This window comes from Lathamus discolor, chromosome 10 (assembly GCF_037157495.1).
Source record: "Lathamus discolor isolate bLatDis1 chromosome 10, bLatDis1.hap1, whole genome shotgun sequence".
Lineage (NCBI taxonomy): Eukaryota > Metazoa > Chordata > Aves > Psittaciformes > Psittacidae > Lathamus > Lathamus discolor.
In genome coordinates this window covers 6,184,839-6,202,560 of record NC_088893.1, presented here as the reverse complement: position 1 = coordinate 6,202,560, position 17,722 = coordinate 6,184,839, and the positions used below count along the sequence as shown (strand labels likewise).

Sequence of the window (17,722 nt, the reverse complement as noted above, 5' to 3'; positions counted from 1 at the left end):
CTTGGAAATGGGAGCAAGTGTCAAGATCTTACACAGTCTGAAAAGACAGTGTGGAGCCTTGGTGCATCTTACAGAGGAAGGAGGCCCTGGGGCGCAGACCCTACAAAACATGAATTTAAGAACAGTCTTACTGGGTTGGAGTAGTTCTTACAGCACCAGTGCTTGTATTCATCCAGCATAATTTTACAGGTTTCCCGTTATGGAGCATCTACACCCTCTTCAGTCAAATTCTTGCACTATTGTATCGTTTGGAGAACTTTGCTGTGTCTATCTCAAAGCTGTTCTTCAAAATTGGCCCGTTATTTCTTGCCTTCTGCAGAGAGGATGAAAAGACTATTGCTGTTTCTTTGCAGGAGCCTTTAACATACTTGAATCTCCATTCAGCCTTCCCTCATTGCTGCAGTTTCTCTTCACACCTCGTGTTGTAGAGATCCCAGATCATTTTCTCGCTTGCACTTTCCCCTGGTGGCTTCTTTTTTTGATGGGCAGTGGCACAGTCTTGGCATAATCCTGCTCTTGAACCTGCACCAGCACTTAGGGGAGCAGCAGAATGACATCCCACGTCTTGCAGCCAGGTTTCTGCGTCTCATAATTCTGTTTCTTTACAGCACTGCAACATTGTTCACTCGTTTTCAGCTTGCACTGCATTGTAATAGCTAGGTTTTTCTGAAGAATTGGTCATTTTAACTTCAGTTCCCAGAGCTTTTGTGCAATGGAAAATAATGAACAGCTATTCTTTCTTCTGGCTAATACTTGTGGTTCTGTCGCCCTTTAGTATATTTTCTCCAAGTCATTTCTTTTGCAGGCTGCAGAGTGCTAGTTTAGTTTGTCTCTCCATGTAGTTAAGCTGTTTCATTGTGCTTGTCAGTCTTCCTATTTTTTCTTTGGTCTTCTTCGACCATTTTAAGATGCTTGGACTAAAGCTGGACTCAGAATGGAGGTATGCCAGGGATCTGACATAATGAGATCCTCTGCTTTGTTCTGCATAGCCTTCTGATGATTCCTAATATTATTGGCCCTTTTGCCTGCCACTGAGCGGTGATTTGATGGTTTCAGGGAACTATCACAGTGACTCACAAATTTCTTTCTATAAGCACTACTTGGCATTTGTCAACAGTAAGTTTTCCTCTGTGACTGTGTTGTCCACTCTTAAGTTGTGTGAGATCTTCTCTGATTAATTCTTGACAGTAAGTTTGAGCACTCTGAGTGACATTACGTCACTTGCAAACTTTGCCACATCAGTTTTCACCCACTTTTCAGAATGCACTAGGCCTGACGAGCCACAGCAGCTCAAATACCGTGATAACAAGATTTAATTCCAAATCTGCTAAAGATCTCTCATAATCTGCATCATTGACACCTTTCTTCCAGCCTGACCTCAGATGTGGATGCTGCTCAATATAACAATAAGTGTCATTTACTGAAGGCCTTGTAATAAAACAGAAATCTAGCAGGTAACTGCAGGTCCCAGGGGTATCCCTCAGTAAGTCAATGTTTTGATCACAGCCATGATGGTTCTCAGAACCCAGTCGTCTTTCCCTGTCTCTGCTTCCCAATGGATGCTGGCTGTGGATGTACCACAGCCTCATCTTTGGTGACACGCTTATGCATCAGCCCCCCCACACATTCTGCTGGGAGCATAGTTCCTGAGTACATTCTTTTCCTGTTACCCTGGAGTAGGAGTTTATGTTTAGCTGGGTAAAAGAACACTGGATATGGGTGAAGCAAGGACAGCACCATTCAGCTATGACTCCAGAGAGGGAAAACAAGCACAAGAAGTTGTGGGTTCAGTGTTTCTCTTTCAGGTTGTTGTTCTCAGAGCTGAGAGCTCTGACAAGTGTTCTTCCGAACACAACAGCGCTTCAGAGAGCTGCGTTCTACTTTGCTTACCACTTCTTATCCTCCCTTATTCTATGTGTGCAACCATAGAATATAGAAAAACATATTGAAAAGGGTTGTAGAACTGAGTCTGACCTTCAGATGTCAAAGGATATCACAGTCACTTATGCCATGCTAATCTGGGGATCTCTTCTCCTTGTGGTCTCTTCTTAGAGGTGTTCGTCATCTGAGAGACGGCTACTGGAATGCTTCTTATTTCACCCTGTCTCTTGTCACATCTGAAGTGCCAATCCTTCAACGTGTTTATCTCATCTCTGGAGAAGTTTATGGCTGTCATAAGCTGAGACTTGCAACATTTTGCAAAGCACCCACTCACTGAGTTCTCCGCTTGCCTCTACGAGCTCCATCTCAGACAGCAACACTTGCAATATGTTCATTTCTCATGGCTTTATTAAAACTTGCTACTTGCTTTTTTTCCTTCTTTATTTGCAAAGCCTTGCTTAGATCATGTTTCTGGCAGTCACATACTTTAAGTTCTGTTGCTGGCTTTTTGCTGGAAAAGGTCTCTGTGACCACTAGCCCATGCTGCCTTTTCAGTGTCTTCAGGACCATCATCTTGCTTTCATGCTATCTGAAATCCTTTTTCTCCCACTGGGTCTCAAAGATGAAGTGCACAGCCAATATGTAAACATATCACAGGTTTGGGTTTGGCTTCACTGACACACTTGCAGTGACATCCTCTACTTTCTAGTTCCTTCTCAGCAGTTACATGTCTTTAGTAGTTTTAGGTGCTTTTTCTCTAGCACTTATTTACTTGACTTCATTTCTGCTGCTTGAGATTTCTTCTGGAATATAATCAGGTGGGGCTGAGCCAGACAGTAATGCACTATTGTGCACTGCTGACCTGTTACTACCAAGGGGAATCTTTCAACCCTTGGCAGCAAGTACCTCTGTGGCATTTGTTATGTTTGTACAAGACTTCAGTGTGAACTGTAGTTGGGCTGTCCGCAGGGTGTGCTCAGAGTTTGGGTGTGATCAGGATGTGGGTGCAGTCAAGGCTGCTCATGTCCCCTTAGCTCTGACCCCTGAGACAATCGGGATGCTCTGCAGAGGCAGCTGTTCCTTTGTTCCTGTGACACAGACCTGGATGTGGAAGGGAAATCATTAAACCCCTTTGGAAAGGGATAGGAAGGAGTGGAGTCAGAGAGAGATGGTAAGAAATTCTGCTTCACTGTGTGCTCAGAGAAGGGACTAAATTACTGAAGATACGGTCTGAGGGATAAAGGAGTAAACTTTAAAGAAGGTGTTAAAGACTCTCTGTTCTCTTTTCATGTGCTGTCATCACTTCTCCATCGTGTGGGGCTGATTGCTGTGCTATCTCTGTGGCTAGGATGCCCAAAGCAGGTACCACGTGGGTGTTTGCTATGAGAAGGGCCTTGGAGTGCAGCAGAACCTGGCGGAAGCAATGAGACACTACCAGCAGTCAGCTGCTGCAGGGAACAGGAGTGCTCAGGAGAGACTTCAAGTATTACAAGAGGAGGTGGAAGGTACCAGGGGCAGCAGGGGACAAGGGTGTGCGGGACTGCATGGGGAAGTGACCCATAAAAAGGGCCAATACTGCCAGAGGAAGGGTAGCAGAGAACCATGGCAAAAAGGAGTCCTCTGCTGAAGGGAAGGGAACAATTTCAGTTCATTCTTCTTCTTACCAGCTATTTCCAAGTTGAGCTGAAGTGGAGCATGCTGGGACATCTAGTCTAGGTCATGCTTTGCCTAGAAGAGTTGAACTAGGTGATCCTTGGGTTCCCAACCTGATATTCTAAGTTTCTATGGAGAAACCATTCCCATAGAATGATGTGTCATTAATATCTCGGTTTAATGTACTTTCAGATGTGCAAACAAAGCATCCATTCCCTTCTGGAATGAGAGCCTCTTCCTCTAGCCCCAGTTTCTGGGCTATTGAGCCTGTGCATGTAGGCCACCACACCACCCAGCCAAGACTATCTGCCCTAACCCTGCCCCACTCATGGAGCGCGGACGGACTCCACATGATGATGCTCAGTGGTGCAGGATGGAGCCGTGCCCTCGGAAACAGGGCAAGGCCACTGGAGTTGCAGTGCTTGGAGCCCTACCACTGCTGTTACTAGTGCAGTAGGTAAGTGAAACAAGCAGGCAGAAGGGAAGGCAGCCCTTCTTAGTCTGTGTGGAGCTGAAAGCAGTCTAGCAGTGAGTGGAAAGAGAAGGCTGTTAATGGAGCAGGAGGCAATTTTAAATGACAGGGTTTTGAGAATAAACCTTGTGATATTCTTACTCCACAATTTTGTCTCTCTACCTTCCAATACAAGGACATTTTTTATGCTCTTACACTTCTGTGTAGAGCTCCACCATCCCACAGTGTTGTGGTCTAGGGCTGGCATTCCAGTAGCCCTGTGAATATTGCACGTAGTCCCCCAGTGAGATTTACAAGCCACCATATGGTGTTGCTGGCAGCTAACTTTGTGATGGGCCTGGCCTGCACCCTCTGAGGCAATTTGATCTCACTTCAAGGCTAGCTATTCCTATAGTCTGGGATTCTCTCTATATTGCCATTGTGGCAGTTTAATTTGCTTTCAGACGTGTGCAAGCAAGAGTGAATTATTATTAGGGCACAGGATTTCATGGGATATGGCTTATGGATCCACCTGTACTGGTGAGTGTACTGGCTGTCCTCAGCCGTCCTGCACTGTTCTCAGTGTCCTTTGGTCCCCAGTTCTTATTCCTTCAGCTCTGGCAGTGAGCTGTTCCCATGGGTACACCCCTTTGAGTCACAACAAGCAAGGTTTGCTTCAGAATTTATATTGTGTGTGTTTGCTAAGCACGCCAGCTCATTTTCACTGGAGTGGATAAGGGATGCTCCCAGCGGGCAGCCACCACTGTCAGGCAGACAGTGGCAAGCAGCTGGTATGATAATTCCTTCCGCTGGGGCAGCTGAATCCGGAAAAAGACATTTGTCCACACCAGTTTAAACTGGTTCAAGGGCATCTGTACAAACTGTCCAGCTTCCTGTAGCCACGGTGCTCTGGTGCTTTGTGTAGATCAGGCTGTGAAAAACAAAGGCAATGGCCCCATCCTGAACTTGCTGTGGTCTCCATTCAGCAAAGGGAGGGAGGGGCACAGCCAGAGCTCAACACATCTGATTGTTCTTCTAGTCTGGTCTCTCTTTCTGCTCAGACCAAACTTTCTTAGACCATTTCCTTTATCAAGCAGGACACAATTAGCAGGAAATTCCTCGGGTGGATTTCCTATTCTGTGATAATCCAAGCATGCTTACGCATTGGTCAGGACAGGGTAAGGGTTGTGTAGGGGGTTGAAAATAGTTTGCAGAATCAGGAAATTGAACCGAGAGAGAGGAATTTGTCTCCTTTTTAGCCTGCTTATTATAGTGTATTTTTGTGTAAAGATTGTCCTTTAATAGGCACATCAAAGTAAATTTCCAGAGGAATATGTGAGGTTGTGCAGTGTGTTTGTCCTCTGTGTGTGTTCCCAAGATGCAGAGGAATCCCACAGGGCTCCAGCTCCTCACAGTCACAGATCTGCCTCCCTTGTGGTTTGCACAGCTGCCTCTCAGTTAGGATTTGGCTCACTGTCATTGTTTTGGTGCACTGTTCTGTTTGTGAAACAGAACAGCAAGGTATTTCTGTTAGCAGCGCAGCAGCATAAGCAGGCTGGGGCAAACCCATCAGTGTAGTTTATTGCCAAAGATGGGGTGATCTGTAAATCATTTTGGAGTCTCTAAATACAACAGTGGGTATTTGGGATATTAAAAGTCTACCTGGGGAAATCTTACTCTGTTGCTTTTGTCATTTGGTCCCAAGAGCAACAGGAAAGGATAACTTTCCCCTTTCCTCTTCTTTAAATTATCTGTATGGTTGTCTGCTGCTGTGGCTTATATTTGTCCACACTAAAAGAAAGGGACTGTCACCTCTAGCTGCATGGAAAGAAACACAGGTAGGACAGTTGAGATGCTCCAGGATCACATCTGTTGTGTCGTGCTTCCTATTCTTTTTAAATTTAACAGTAAAACAAAAGCCAAAAATACCACCCAAAGACACCTGATGTAGCATCCCTACCACAAGCAGATCAGCTTTGAATAAACCTGTGTTGTGAACTGCAGCATCTGTAGAGAAGCCAGGGCAGTATTTTCAATGCAGAGCTGGTGAAGGAAGCAAGTAGTGTGTATAAAGCACTGCTGGCCCTGCGCTGTGGTGGAGGAAAGCTCTTCTCAGCCTCCCTTTTGTAGTCACTCTGCAAGCAATGCTGTTGTGTGCTGCTGCCATGGCTTACCCTCGTTGTTGTAGCTTGACTCCTCTCACTTGTGCAGCTGCTTTGCCAGCACACCCCAGATGTGTTCTGGTGGTTTGTATCCTAGTTGGAAGGCACAGACTGTGGTACGGAAGAGAGTGCCATGTGTGCGTGATCCAGAAGCACTTACCTGCCATCCATGCACTGCTGTGTAAGCCTGCAGATGCACTCCAGATGCTTATGTTGTCTTTCCAACCTCTGCAAGTACAAATCCCCATAGTTAACAAGACCTGCGTGCTCCTTCTGTTGTTACAAATACCTGTACCTTAGTTTTCCTACACATTCTATTAGCCTAAATCTGTCTTATAGCTCACATACACATAGATCAAAGTGAAAACCTGTAGTATGGTTGAAACTTGTGACTTGACTATTCCAAAACAGCATTTGCACGCTTCCGTTTTCCCAGGTTACCTTTGGCAGACTCCAGCCGTCTGTTGTCTGCTTCTGGGCAAGGACTTTGCTCCGCAATCCAATGGCCTCAAAAGAGAGCACGGAGAAAGAAGCTGTAGGCACCTTGCGCAGCCATAGGAGAGATGCCAGTGCCGATTTTGGGGCATTTTACAGAATGCCAAGTTCACACTTGTAGAACCACAAAAGCTGAAAACATCAGTGGGAGACAAGAGGCAGATCTCCTCTTTCTGAGCTGCCGTAGCAGGCTTTCTGCAGATACATCATCATGTCAGATACACGGCACCTTGCTCCAGAGGTGGTAGTGTTTAAAAACCAACCATTTTATTTAAATAAAAACTGAGATCCTGGAGCCCAACTCTGCAGCATGCTGCAGAGTCCAGGACTGCAATATTTCATCGTCCATGGTGCACAGTCTGTGATCACATGGATGTAGCTGACTGGGTTGTGCTTGTGGTTAAACTAACAAGCCCATCCCCTCAGTCAGCCTGCCCTGGGAGGAAAGGGTCTTCCTGCTGTTGTGTGACTTGAATGTGATGGTAAGGTGTAAAATGAGGATGAAAGGGGAGGAAAGCTGGAAATGACAGAAGGGAACTAAACAAGGTGAAATCAGTTGTAGAGAAATTCGATGGGGTGAAGCAAAGGAAGAAATATGCCTGTTGTGATCAGTGTAGACACAGGTAATACAGTGACACAGTCAAAGCCCACATGTGCACCCCACATGCAGAAAGAATCTAATCTTTATCTCCTTGTCACAGCCACCAAGCTGCCTACAGAACAGGAGCATCATCTTCCAGTCCAAGGCTCTTCCCACGTGCCGACAGCTGCCGCAGAAGCCCCGAGCCTGTTTCATTGTGGACTTGGACCTTCTGGGACAAAATCATTTCAAAGAGGGTGCTCATTTCTGAAAGGAAGGTGCTGGCCAGCCTTGTCCCAGCAGCATTCGAGTCAGCCCCAGCACCTTTGCCAAAGGTCTCAAAGGTCCTTGGTTTCTCCTCCCTTACAGCTTCCTCATCCTGCTGTGAATGCAGAGAGTCAGGGGAGAAGACGTTGTCCTTGTAACTGCTGGTGAGTGGCAAGGAGAGCCGAGCCACCCATGCTGGGTCAGCAGCCGTCAGCCTCTTGAGGGCCAGCTCTGCAGGGAGTGAGAACAAGAACTGCTGGTGAGACGTGGAGTAGAGGAGACCATGGGAGAAAAGGGGTGGGAATAATAATGCAAAATAAGGAGACTTCCTGAAACCAGCTGTGGGAAGACTGATTGTGAACAGGTCCAGAGATAAGCTACCAGCAGCATCATTCAGACCAGCAGCTAAAAAAACCCAAACCAACCAGAACTGGTTTCTATCTACTGGATTTTTGTTTCTTTTTTTTTAATATAATAACCATTAGGATTACTTTGCTTTCTCATTTGTTGCAGCCTCAAGTGACACTTCACTAAATGGTTAGCAGAGTGAGGTTAGAACTGGCTAAAGGGGGGACAACAACAGAAAGCTTTCAAGGGGGAGGTGTTGGCCAGAGAGAAGGTCAGTTGTGGGCTTCCCTGAAGGGCCACTCTAGGGTGGGGATTTGCTGCTAAGCAAGCATACTGAGACTGAAAAGAAACGGGTTATTGTGAAAACAGTAACAGAAGTAGAATGAAATTCTGGATTATAAAATGCACAGCTGGATGACTGAAGACTAGGAACAGAAAACTGAGCTATAAAGTAGTCGTTCCTCAATTGGAAACAGATGGGGAGCAGTGGGAGCTGGCGTGGGTGGTGGCTGCAGTCTCATTAGTGTACCAGTAATGTGATTCTGCCCCAGAATCATAGTGTGTTGGTCAAGATATTCCCTATTGGCAAGAAGACACAGCCCTGGTATTGTTAATAGGTCTGGCAAGACCTGGTTAGGAGTATTACATAGAAATCTGATTATCCATCCTTAGGAAGGAGGATCTGCAATGGCTGAAGCACAGAGAAAACTGTTGAGATGAAAACAGGAATGAGCTCAGGCTTACGTGATTGAGACCACAAGAGGTAGGGGTTGCTTAGCCTAAGGAAACAGAAGCTCACCAGGGACCTGACTGTAACCTATCAGTATTTTGAGGAGTTAAGCACCAACAAAGGAAATCTCTATGCTTAAAATAGTGTTGGCAAAAGAAGAAGTGATTATTACTGTCCATTAATAAACATATACTGGGAAATTAAAGGAAGGACCCCATAGCAGGGTGAGCCTGGAATAGCTTCCTCATCAGACAGCAGGGAAGGAAATGGGGGTTCTTGTTTTTAAGGTAAAGCTTTGCAGTTGGTAAACAAGACTCCGTGACACAGTGCACAGATGCTACCTTCCAGCCCCACACTGCTGCATTTCCAACGTGTAACCTGGAACCCCTGGGAGGTTTGAAGTGACCTCCAGGCTTGTGAGACAGTCAAAGATCAGCAGAACAAGGCATTGGTGTCTGCAAAGCACAGCAGTCCAAATCAGGAGGTGTCATGATAATAATTGTGTGGCTCTGGCTTACAAAGTGACCTCTGAAACGAGGGGCCCCATCCTGATGCACTTATCGTGCTGCTTCCAGAAGATAATCAATACCCTCCACAGCGTGGGACGTGTGGTCCTTGGTCTGGGTCTGCTCAATCACTGAGACAAGTGTCCTTCCTCAGCCAACTATGTCATTAGTCTTTTTTCTCTGAAAAACAACTGTGTCCTGGGGCAGGATGGGGGTGAGAGCTGGGATTCAGACCCAGGAAGGAGAGATGCATTGCTTAGATTGTGTTTCAGCTGAAGCCCCCGAATTCTTTTGTGTTGCTTAACTCCAGGATTTCTTTCTGCAATCTCACTGTTTTCTTTCAGTCGCAGTGACTGTTCCGTAAGAGATCTCCCAAGCTGAATTCCCATGGTTTTCCTCTAAAATGCCCTCAGTTCTCTCAGTCTGCAAGAAGCCACTGAGTTCCTGGAATATTTTGGTGCAGGGCACAGCAGTAGACTGCTCACTGCGGGAAGAGTCAGGACTCACGGTCCTGCGACCATGAAACCTTGTCATTAGGTATGTTAAGACCAATAACTTTACTGCCTTACTTTAGTGGTGTTTTGTGGGCAGGGGTTGTTTTCATAATCAATAAAGTTCTCTGTCTCATCTGCTGCTGTGAACACTCTGTTTCACTGGTAGGGGATAGGTGGTAATAGATGGTACTGAGTGCTGAGAGTTCACCCCACAGCATGATGCTTTGCAGCATAAACAAGCCAAGAGCTGGCTGGGACAGATGACTCGTGCAGTTCCCCCCATTGAGAATAGCACAAAGGCCCAGACAGCCTCAGCCAGCTGCTCTGGTCCTCCAGAGCGCAAGCAATGCTTCCTTCCTCCCTCTCTCAGGATGCAAGTCCACTTCGCTGTTTATGTTTGGGAGAGGAGGAAGGAATCCTGCAGCTCCATCGTCTGCGCTCTGTTGCCTTTTTGGGAACATCTGGGCTCATGGTTAAGGTTCTTCACCACTAACCCAGGGCTTCTGTCATGTCCAGCACTACTGCACGGGCAGGAAGCCACAGGGCACAGCCTCAGCACTGGTGGTCAGTGAAAGTCCAGCAATTTGTCACAAAGGTTTTTTCTATCAAATCCAAAAAGCATGGGAGTTGCCAGCTCATGGATATGCCTCCCTGGAGCACAGATTTGGTGGGATGCTACCTGTCTGGGCAGTACTGGATCCGTCCACATCTGCTGAGCAGATCCACCAGTCCCTTTAGTGGGACTGATGTACGTCAATACACCCGTGGTGGGGATGGAGCAGGGCAGCTGTTTGCTCCCTGCTTTTGCCTACAGGACGTTTAAATCCAAGGAAGCTGGTAGCTCTTACTTGACCCAGTCATTCCTTCATTTGCTCCTTGTTAGAATAAAAGAGCAGGAAGGCCAACAAGAGAGCAGCAGCATGGTTCTCCTATGAAGAGCACAGAAAATGCCCAGCTCTGCCATCAAAACAACCACAGCAGCAAAGCTCAATGAGCTCCTGTTGCTGTGGAGGAGCACAGAGGCTCCACAATGAAATTCCTGCTACAGGACATGAGTCAGCCCAACTCCTTCAAATTGAAATGCCAGTGGAAGAGATTTTTAGAACAAATCAATAAAAGGAACATGTAGAAAATGTCAGGCCCAGATGGGATTCACCCCAGAGTGCCAGAGGAACTCAGATATGAAATTGCTTGCTTTATTAGCTGCTGTTGGTTAACTACTGCTTCAGATGAATACGGGATCAGAGGAAGGGAAGGTAAAAACTGTGACAGGAGCTTTTAAGCGCGTGAAGGTGAATGTGGCGCAGGCAGAATCACAGCAATCGTTACATGCAAGACGCAGCAGAGTGCTGAGTGCTCTTCAGACCAGAGCTGAAGCGACGTTTGCAAGGTGCGGGAGTTGCAGATTTGTTGGCATCTCTGGAAGAGGTGGATGAAGAGTCCTGGTTGACAGAGGACACCTGGGCTTGCACCAGCCAGGCTCACAGGGACCTGAGCTGTCTCTACGTTAACAGCCAGCTTCTATTACAGGCTAATACGTGTTCAAAGCAAGGGTAGGAATAAATGTTTCCCTCAAAGGGAGGTCATTAGGAGAGTCCCAGAGTATCCATTCAACACAATGATAAATGATGTGGAGAAGTGGATGGCGCTGGTGTTGAGGCCACTAAAACACCCAATGCCACTGGAACACCCAGCGTCGTAAAAGCAGAGGGCTGCTGAAGGACCTAGTAGTACTGAGTGCCATAGCAAAAAGTGGCTGGTGGGTTCCTGTGGCACCAGCTGTTGGATTATTGCCACATGGAACAGCACACCGTGTGTTGATGACTCTCCCACCACGCAGAAGAGGGATTTGTGAGTTACACAAACAGTTTGGTAACAACATGGGGCTCAAGCAGGATAGGAATGAAGCAGAAACAACAAGACCTCCTTATACCACCGGTGTAGATGTATCCTGAACATTGTGCTCAGTTCTGGTCACCGCATCTCAATAAAGATACACTAAAAGTAGTAATGGGCCAGTGACAGGAGGCAAACCTGGACGGAAACAGGAGCCTGATGGGGCTCAAAGGGCATGTAACAACTCGAGGGGCTTGACAAGGGCAGCTTCACCTTTCTCACTCTGCATGGACCAGCAGACCATGAAACAAAGGGGCTCAGGTGAGTGAAGGAAGCAGTTCACAAGGTGCATAAGCTGCACTTCACCCCCTTGCAACAGAGATCAGCCTCACAAATCAGCTGGAAAGGAGCTGATAGAATCATAGAACGGTTTGGGTTGGAAAGTACCTTAAGATCATCCAGTTCCAACCCCCTGCCATGGACAGGGACACCTCACACTGAACCATGTCACCCAAGGCTCTGTCCAACCTGGCCTTGAACACTGCCAGGGATGGAGCACTCACAACCTCCCTGGGCAACCCATTCCTGTGCCTCACCACCCTCACAGTAAAGAACTTCTTCCTATATCCAATCTAAACTTCCCCTGTTTAAGTTTTAACCCGTTACCCCTTGTCCTATCATTACAGTCCCTAATGAAGAGTCCCTCCGCAGCATCCCTATTCATGATACATGCGCAGGAGGTAAGATCTATCAAGAGGGATTAAATTCATGAAACCCAAGGTGAAGTTCAGCAAGTGCCTTTGCTGTAAATTACCTGGTACCAAAAGCATAAGTGATTCACAGAATCCCACACTGGTTTGGGTTGAAAGGGAGCTTAAAGCTCATCCAGTTCCAACCCCTGCCACGGGCAGGGACCCCTTCCACTGGAGCAGCTTGCTCCAAGCCCCTGTGTCCAACCTGGCCTTGAGCACTGCCAGGGATGGGGCAGCCACAGCTTCTCTGGGCACCCTGTGCCAGCGCCTCAGCACCCTCACAGGGAAGAGCTTCTGCCTGAGAGCTCATCTCAGTCTCCCCTCGGGCAGGTTCAAGCCATTCCCCTTGCCCCGTCGCTGCAGGCCCTGATGAAGAGTCCCTCGCCCCCATCCTTGCACCCCCCTCAGGCACTGGAAGCTGCTCTGAGGTCTCCAGCCCCAGTGCCCTCAGCCTGGCTCCACGCGTGTCCTGAGCCCCAGCCCCGGCGGCGCCTCCTCACCCGCCTGCGGCTCCAGCAGCGTCTCCAGCTCCTCTCCCACCAGCTGCTGCACCGAGAGCTCGAAGCCGCTCTCGGAGTCGCGGTCCTCGGCCTCGCTCTCTCCGTGCCCGCTGTCCTTGGTGCTCAGGCAGTCAGCGTCCAGCCCCGCCGCCCTGCGGGGACACAGCGCCCGTCACAGCCCACCCCCAGCACTGCCCCGGGGGTTGCTTTGAACGGGGCTGTCTTTGCCCCCCACGAGGCCACCCAAGGTGGGGTGAGGGCGTCCCCCCCGTGCATCGTTCGCGCAGAAGGAATGATCACCTCCGTCCCCACCAGTTAACGAGGTTTGGGGCTGCTTGGTTTGGGGTTATGGGCTTTTTTCAGAAACAAACACATGAACAAAAGCGCTGGGGTCAGGATTGCCACAGGCCCTCTGCAAAATGGGCCCTGGGTAGGTGCTGGGTGCTTCACATCTTGTCCCAGAGGGGTTTTATCCTTCTGCAGGGATATCCCAAGCAAACAGGGAGCTGCTGGCTCTTCCCTGTGAGCTCAGAGGACCTGAATTCAGGCTCCAGGTGAGGAGCATCACAGCCCCACAGCTCAGTGCAGCTCTTCCTCCCTTTTCATCCTCTTCATCCTCAGCAGATGGAGGTGGTGATGAGGAAGATGGAAAAGCTGTGTCTGCGCATGTACTGGGCATGTAGGGACAGGAGGGACATGGCAAGTCAGTGATGAAGCCCTAGCATGTGCTCAAGAGCATTCAGCCAGAGACGCCAACAGCGTTAATTTAATAACAATGCCATAGTTTGTCTTTGGGAACATCTTCAGCACACAGCTGGGATATCTCAGTCCTTCCCATCCCTACTGGCAGTGTCTCCCTCAGTTACCTCCTGGCCTTGAGATAGATGCCCTGAAATCATGTCAACAGGCAACAGCGTATCTAAGTACCCAGAGCAATGATGAAACTCATCCTTATGGTGCTGCCTTCAGTGATGTGCTCATGAGCTCAGCTTTCCATCATGCTTGAACACATCAGTGCTCCCCTAGCAAGGACGGGCAGGTGGTTTGTAGCCATGGAGGTGCTCAGGTGCGCAAGGAAGGAGCTGCCAAAGGTGCCCCAGGAAGGAGGCAAAGAGCAGCCCTGGATACCAACAGGGAGCCAGGACCAGAGGAGTGCGCTCATCCCCTGAAGGATGACCCCGGCCTATGGTCAGCAAACCCAGGGTGAGGTTTTGCCCTGTGTATCTGCTGCCCTGGGAGGCAGTTGGGGCCAGCAGGGCTGAAGCAGAGGCAGCAGAGATCACAGGGGAACGGGGCACGGATACGGGAAGGGCTGAGCGCAGCCTTACCTGCTGCCGCTCTTGGCCGTGTACTTGTTTCCGCGGTGGTTGGTTTTGGGCTGGAACTGGCCCTGGTGCAGCAGGGACAGCAGCTGGGAGATTTGCTGCAAGGCAGGAAAAGGCTGTTGAGCCCCGGCGGTGGCCGCTCAAGCTGCTTCCTGCCAGGACGTCCCCCCCCAGCCTTTTTATAGCGTTTCCTCCTCCTGCAGATGGTTCCGCATCCCCTCACCGGCACAAACAAGGGGCCGGGCAGCCCACCTGGCCCCCCCCACGCTGCCCAGCCCTGCCCTGCCCTGGGGAGGTGGGTGGGTGGGTGAGTCCCCTTCTCCCCATCACAGCACCCAGGGGAGGTGTGGGGAGACCCTGCCCCTGCTGGGGTGCCCGTTCACCTGCCCAGCCCCACTGCTGGGACAGGAGACAACCAAAGGCCATCAGGTTGCACGTTCCATGCCCCATCCCTGGCAGTGCTCAAGGCCAGGTTGGGCACAGGGGCTTGGAGCAAGCTGCTCCAGGGGAAGGGGTCCCTGCCCGTGGCAGGGGTTGGAACTGGATGAGCTTTAAGGTCCCTTCCAACCCAAACCACTCTGGGATTCTATGTTCTCACCACCCCAGACCTGGGCAAGGAAGGATTTGGGGTGTGGGGGGGAGTGAACACACGGGGCAGCTCCTACCTGCACCGGGGGTGACTCCATCGCGAACTCCCCATTGGGGCTCTGCTCTGCCAGCGCCACCAGCGACAGCCGGACCAGGCTCCTGAGGATGTGCTGGTGGGGCTGGGGCTGCCCAGGGCCCCCAGCACCCATGGGCTCGCTGGGTGGCAGTGGGGGCTCTGCCCCAGGCCCCTGCAGTGGCTTCACCAAGCTCTTGCTGTGCAGAGGTGCCTCCTCTTTCACCGCATTCTTCTGCCGGTGGGGCTGGCAGGGCCGGCGCTGCAGGATGGGCAGGTCGAAGCTCTCCTGCTGCTCATCCAAGTCTTTTTGGGCCCTCTGATTCCTCAGGGTCCTGTACAGAGTGGGGGTGAGGTGGAGGGGAGCCCCCGGCGCCGGTGAGGCTGTGCCAGGCGGATCGTCCTGGCAGGGCCGGGGGGGCTCAGCATCCTGGGGCCGGCCCCGGAGCAGCGGGACGAGGTGGATGTCTGCCTTCTGGATCTGCCTGTGCGGCTTCTTGAGGTGCTGCTGCCTGCGGGCATCCTCCGCCTCCCTGCAGTTGTAGGCCATGCCGTCCTTCTTCTCCTTCTTACGCAAAGACAGGGTCAGAGCCAAAAGGAGAAGGCACCCTCCCAGGAGAGCGGCCATGCAGGTCACCACCACCACAGGCGGGCTCGACCACCCGGGATCCTGCGCTGAGATCTTGGAGAACGCTCCATGATTCCGGAAAACCAAGCGGAGCCGGGCCAGGCTGTGCAGGGGAACGTCCCCCCCATCGCTCACCCGCACCAGCAGCTCCCGCTCGCTGCCCGCGAGGCTGCTGGCGTTGGTGGTGTTGAGGAAGAGCTGCCCCAAGAGAGGGTCCAGGATGAAGAGCCCCGCATCTTCCCCCCCCACCAGCCCATACCGGAGGGCCCCGTTGGTGCCCGAGTCCACATCCCTGGCCACGATGGTGAAGAGGAAACGGGGGCCAGCACACGACACCACCGTTGCGTTGGTCACCGCTGCAGTCCCTTGGGTGCTCCTATTCCCAGGGACCACCCAGAGGCACCCTGTGTCTGCGTTCACCAGCACGGAGAGCGTGGCTGTGCCCCCCACCAGAGCTGGTGCGGTGATGATGGGCGCGTTGTCATTCCTGTCGAGCACAGCCAGGCTGATGGAGGTGCTGGATGCCAGCCTGGGGTGGCCACCATCCTCTGCGGTCACCAGGAACTCCAGGCTCCTCATCTGCTCATAATCGAAAGCCTGAAGGGCAAAAACATCCCCAGTGGTGGGGTCTATTGAGACCAGACTGGAGGCAGAGGAGTCCGGGATGCTGTAGGTGATTTTCCCATTGAAACCCAGGTCGGGGTCGGTGGCACGGACAGTGAGCAGCAAGGTGGGTGCTTCACTGTTCTCAGCAACAGCAGCCTCGTAGGTGGCCTTGTCGAAGGAGGGAGCATTGTCATTGACGTCGCTGATGCAGATAGTGAGGTGCTTCAGCACGGCCAGGGAGAGCTCACCCTGGTCTCGCACCACCAGCGTCAGGTTGTACTCGGCACGCAGCTCCCTGTCCAGAGTGGCGTTGGTCATCAGCACGTAGCTGTGGCTGTTGGTCCTCTTCAGCCTGAAGTGCTCGTACCCGTGACTGAGGGAGCACTGCACTTGCCCGTTGTTCCCCGAATCGGGGTCGCTGGCTGTCACCAGAGCCACGAAGCTGTCCTTGGGGAGGGCTTCGGAGAGCACGGGCACCCGTGCAGCCCAGGTGACGTGGACATCGGGAGCGTTGTCATTGACATCCAGGACTTTGACCAGCACCTTGCAGTGGGCTGGGATGGGGTTGGCACCCAGGTCCCGGGCTTGCACGTCCAGTTCATAGGCCTGGGTTTCCTCATAGTCCAGCGGGTGCCTCAGGATGATGGTGCCAGTGCGGGCATCGATGCTGAAGGCACTGAGCACCTCCGGGGGTGCGTGCTTGCTCAGGCTGTACTCGATCTCCCCATTGGGACCCTGGTCGGGGTCGGTGGCTGTGACTGTCACAAGGAGGGTCCCGGGCAAAGCATCCTCCCGAACCTCGACTGTCAAAGAGCTCTCTGCAAAGACGGGGCTGTTATCATTGGAGTCGAGGACAATGACTTTGATTAAAGCGGTACCTGATTTTGGTGGCTCCCCATGATCAGCAGCTGTCAGCACGAGGTCGAAGGAGGAGTGCAGCTCCCGGTCCACCTCTTTGACCACAACAAGCTCCGCATGCCTTGTCCCGTCGGACCCGGAGACAACCTCCAGAGCAAAGTGCTCGCTGGGGGAGAGCGCGTAGGAGCAGCGGGCGTTGGGGCCAGCATCGGCATCCAGAGCTCGATCCAGCGGGATCCGCGTCCGCAGGGATGCGCTCTCCGACATCTCCAGCTCCAGCTGGGGCGTGGGGAACCGCGGCGCGTTGTCGTTGATGTCCAGCACTTGGACCTCCACGTGGACCAGCGCCAGGTTCCGGGCGGCCAGGACGTCGAACGAGACCCAGCAGGGATCGCTGTGCCGGCACAGCAGCTCCCTGTCCACCCGCCCGGCCGTGCTGAGCATCCCATCCCCGCTCCCCACGAGCAGCGGGAAGCCCCCGGGGGTCTCCATCAGCTGGAAGGTGTCCGCTGCGTCGCCGCTCTCACCCCCCTCAAAGTGCTCGGCCAGGGTCCCTATCACGGTGCCCGGCGGCACCTCCTCGAACACCCGGTACTGCACCGTGAACGTGGCCACCTCCTGGGCATCGGCGCAGAGGAACAGGTACCACCACAGCGCCGGGAGCTGCAGAGCGCAGCGGCTCAGCAGGAGCACGCTGCTGGCCAAGCGGCGCATTGCCGAGGGCTGCCCCGCCGCCCGCCGCATTCCCCGGCGCTCCTTAGGGCCGCCGCGGGTGCTCAGCATCCTCTCCCATCGCCGCGTCCCGCAGGCGCCAGCCACAGGTTGGAGAGGAGGGGAAGTCGTGAGCGAGCCCAGCGCTTGTCCCCCTCCCCGCCATCACCGGGGACAGCCGAGAGCCAGCGGCTCCCCGGGCTGAACGGCTCAGCCCGGAGCAGAGGGACCAGCGCTGCCGCAGCTCCAGCCCGGAGCAGCGTCCGGCCGGGCCGGGG

General features: G+C 51.9%; 2 protein-coding genes across 2 annotated transcripts in view; one reads left to right on the top strand and one right to left on the bottom strand.

The window, feature by feature from the left end:
- DELE1 (DAP3 binding cell death enhancer 1) overlaps nucleotides 1-9,700 on the top strand; it is a 25,866-nt gene extending 16,166 nt beyond the window's left edge. The window contains exons 10-12 of the mRNA XM_065690901.1: nucleotides 3,230-3,386; nucleotides 3,727-3,991; nucleotides 7,344-9,700. Coding sequence (XP_065546973.1) covers nucleotides 3,230-3,386; nucleotides 3,727-3,983 — 414 coding nt within the window. The 3' untranslated portion in view covers nucleotides 3,984-3,991; nucleotides 7,344-9,700. The remainder of the gene's footprint in view (nucleotides 1-3,229; nucleotides 3,387-3,726; nucleotides 3,992-7,343) is intronic.
- On the bottom strand, nucleotides 6,888-17,722 carry PCDH12 (protocadherin 12). The gene is made up of 4 exons (XM_065690900.1): nucleotides 14,646-17,722; nucleotides 13,984-14,078; nucleotides 12,656-12,807; nucleotides 6,888-7,720 (listed from the first exon to the last, which is right to left on the bottom strand). Exons 1-4 carry the CDS (start codon nucleotides 17,514-17,516, stop codon nucleotides 7,356-7,358), a joined length of 3,483 nt encoding a protein of 1,160 aa, XP_065546972.1. The 5' UTR covers nucleotides 17,517-17,722; the 3' UTR covers nucleotides 6,888-7,355.

Bases quoted from the DNA above. Each gene is read 5' to 3' on its own strand.
- PCDH12 (XM_065690900.1), bottom strand. From the start codon at position 17,516: ATGCTGAGCACCCGCGGCGGCCCTAAGGAGCGCCGGGGAATGCGGCGG. The intron at 14,079-14,645 runs GTAGGAGCTGCC...CCTGCCTTGCAG, and splicing joins TGGAGTCACCCCCGGTGCAG to CAAATCTCCCAGCTGCTGTC. The intron at 7,721-12,655 runs GTGAGGAGGCGC...CACTCCCTGCAG, and splicing joins GCTGCTGGAGCCGCAGGCGG to AGCTGGCCCTCAAGAGGCTG.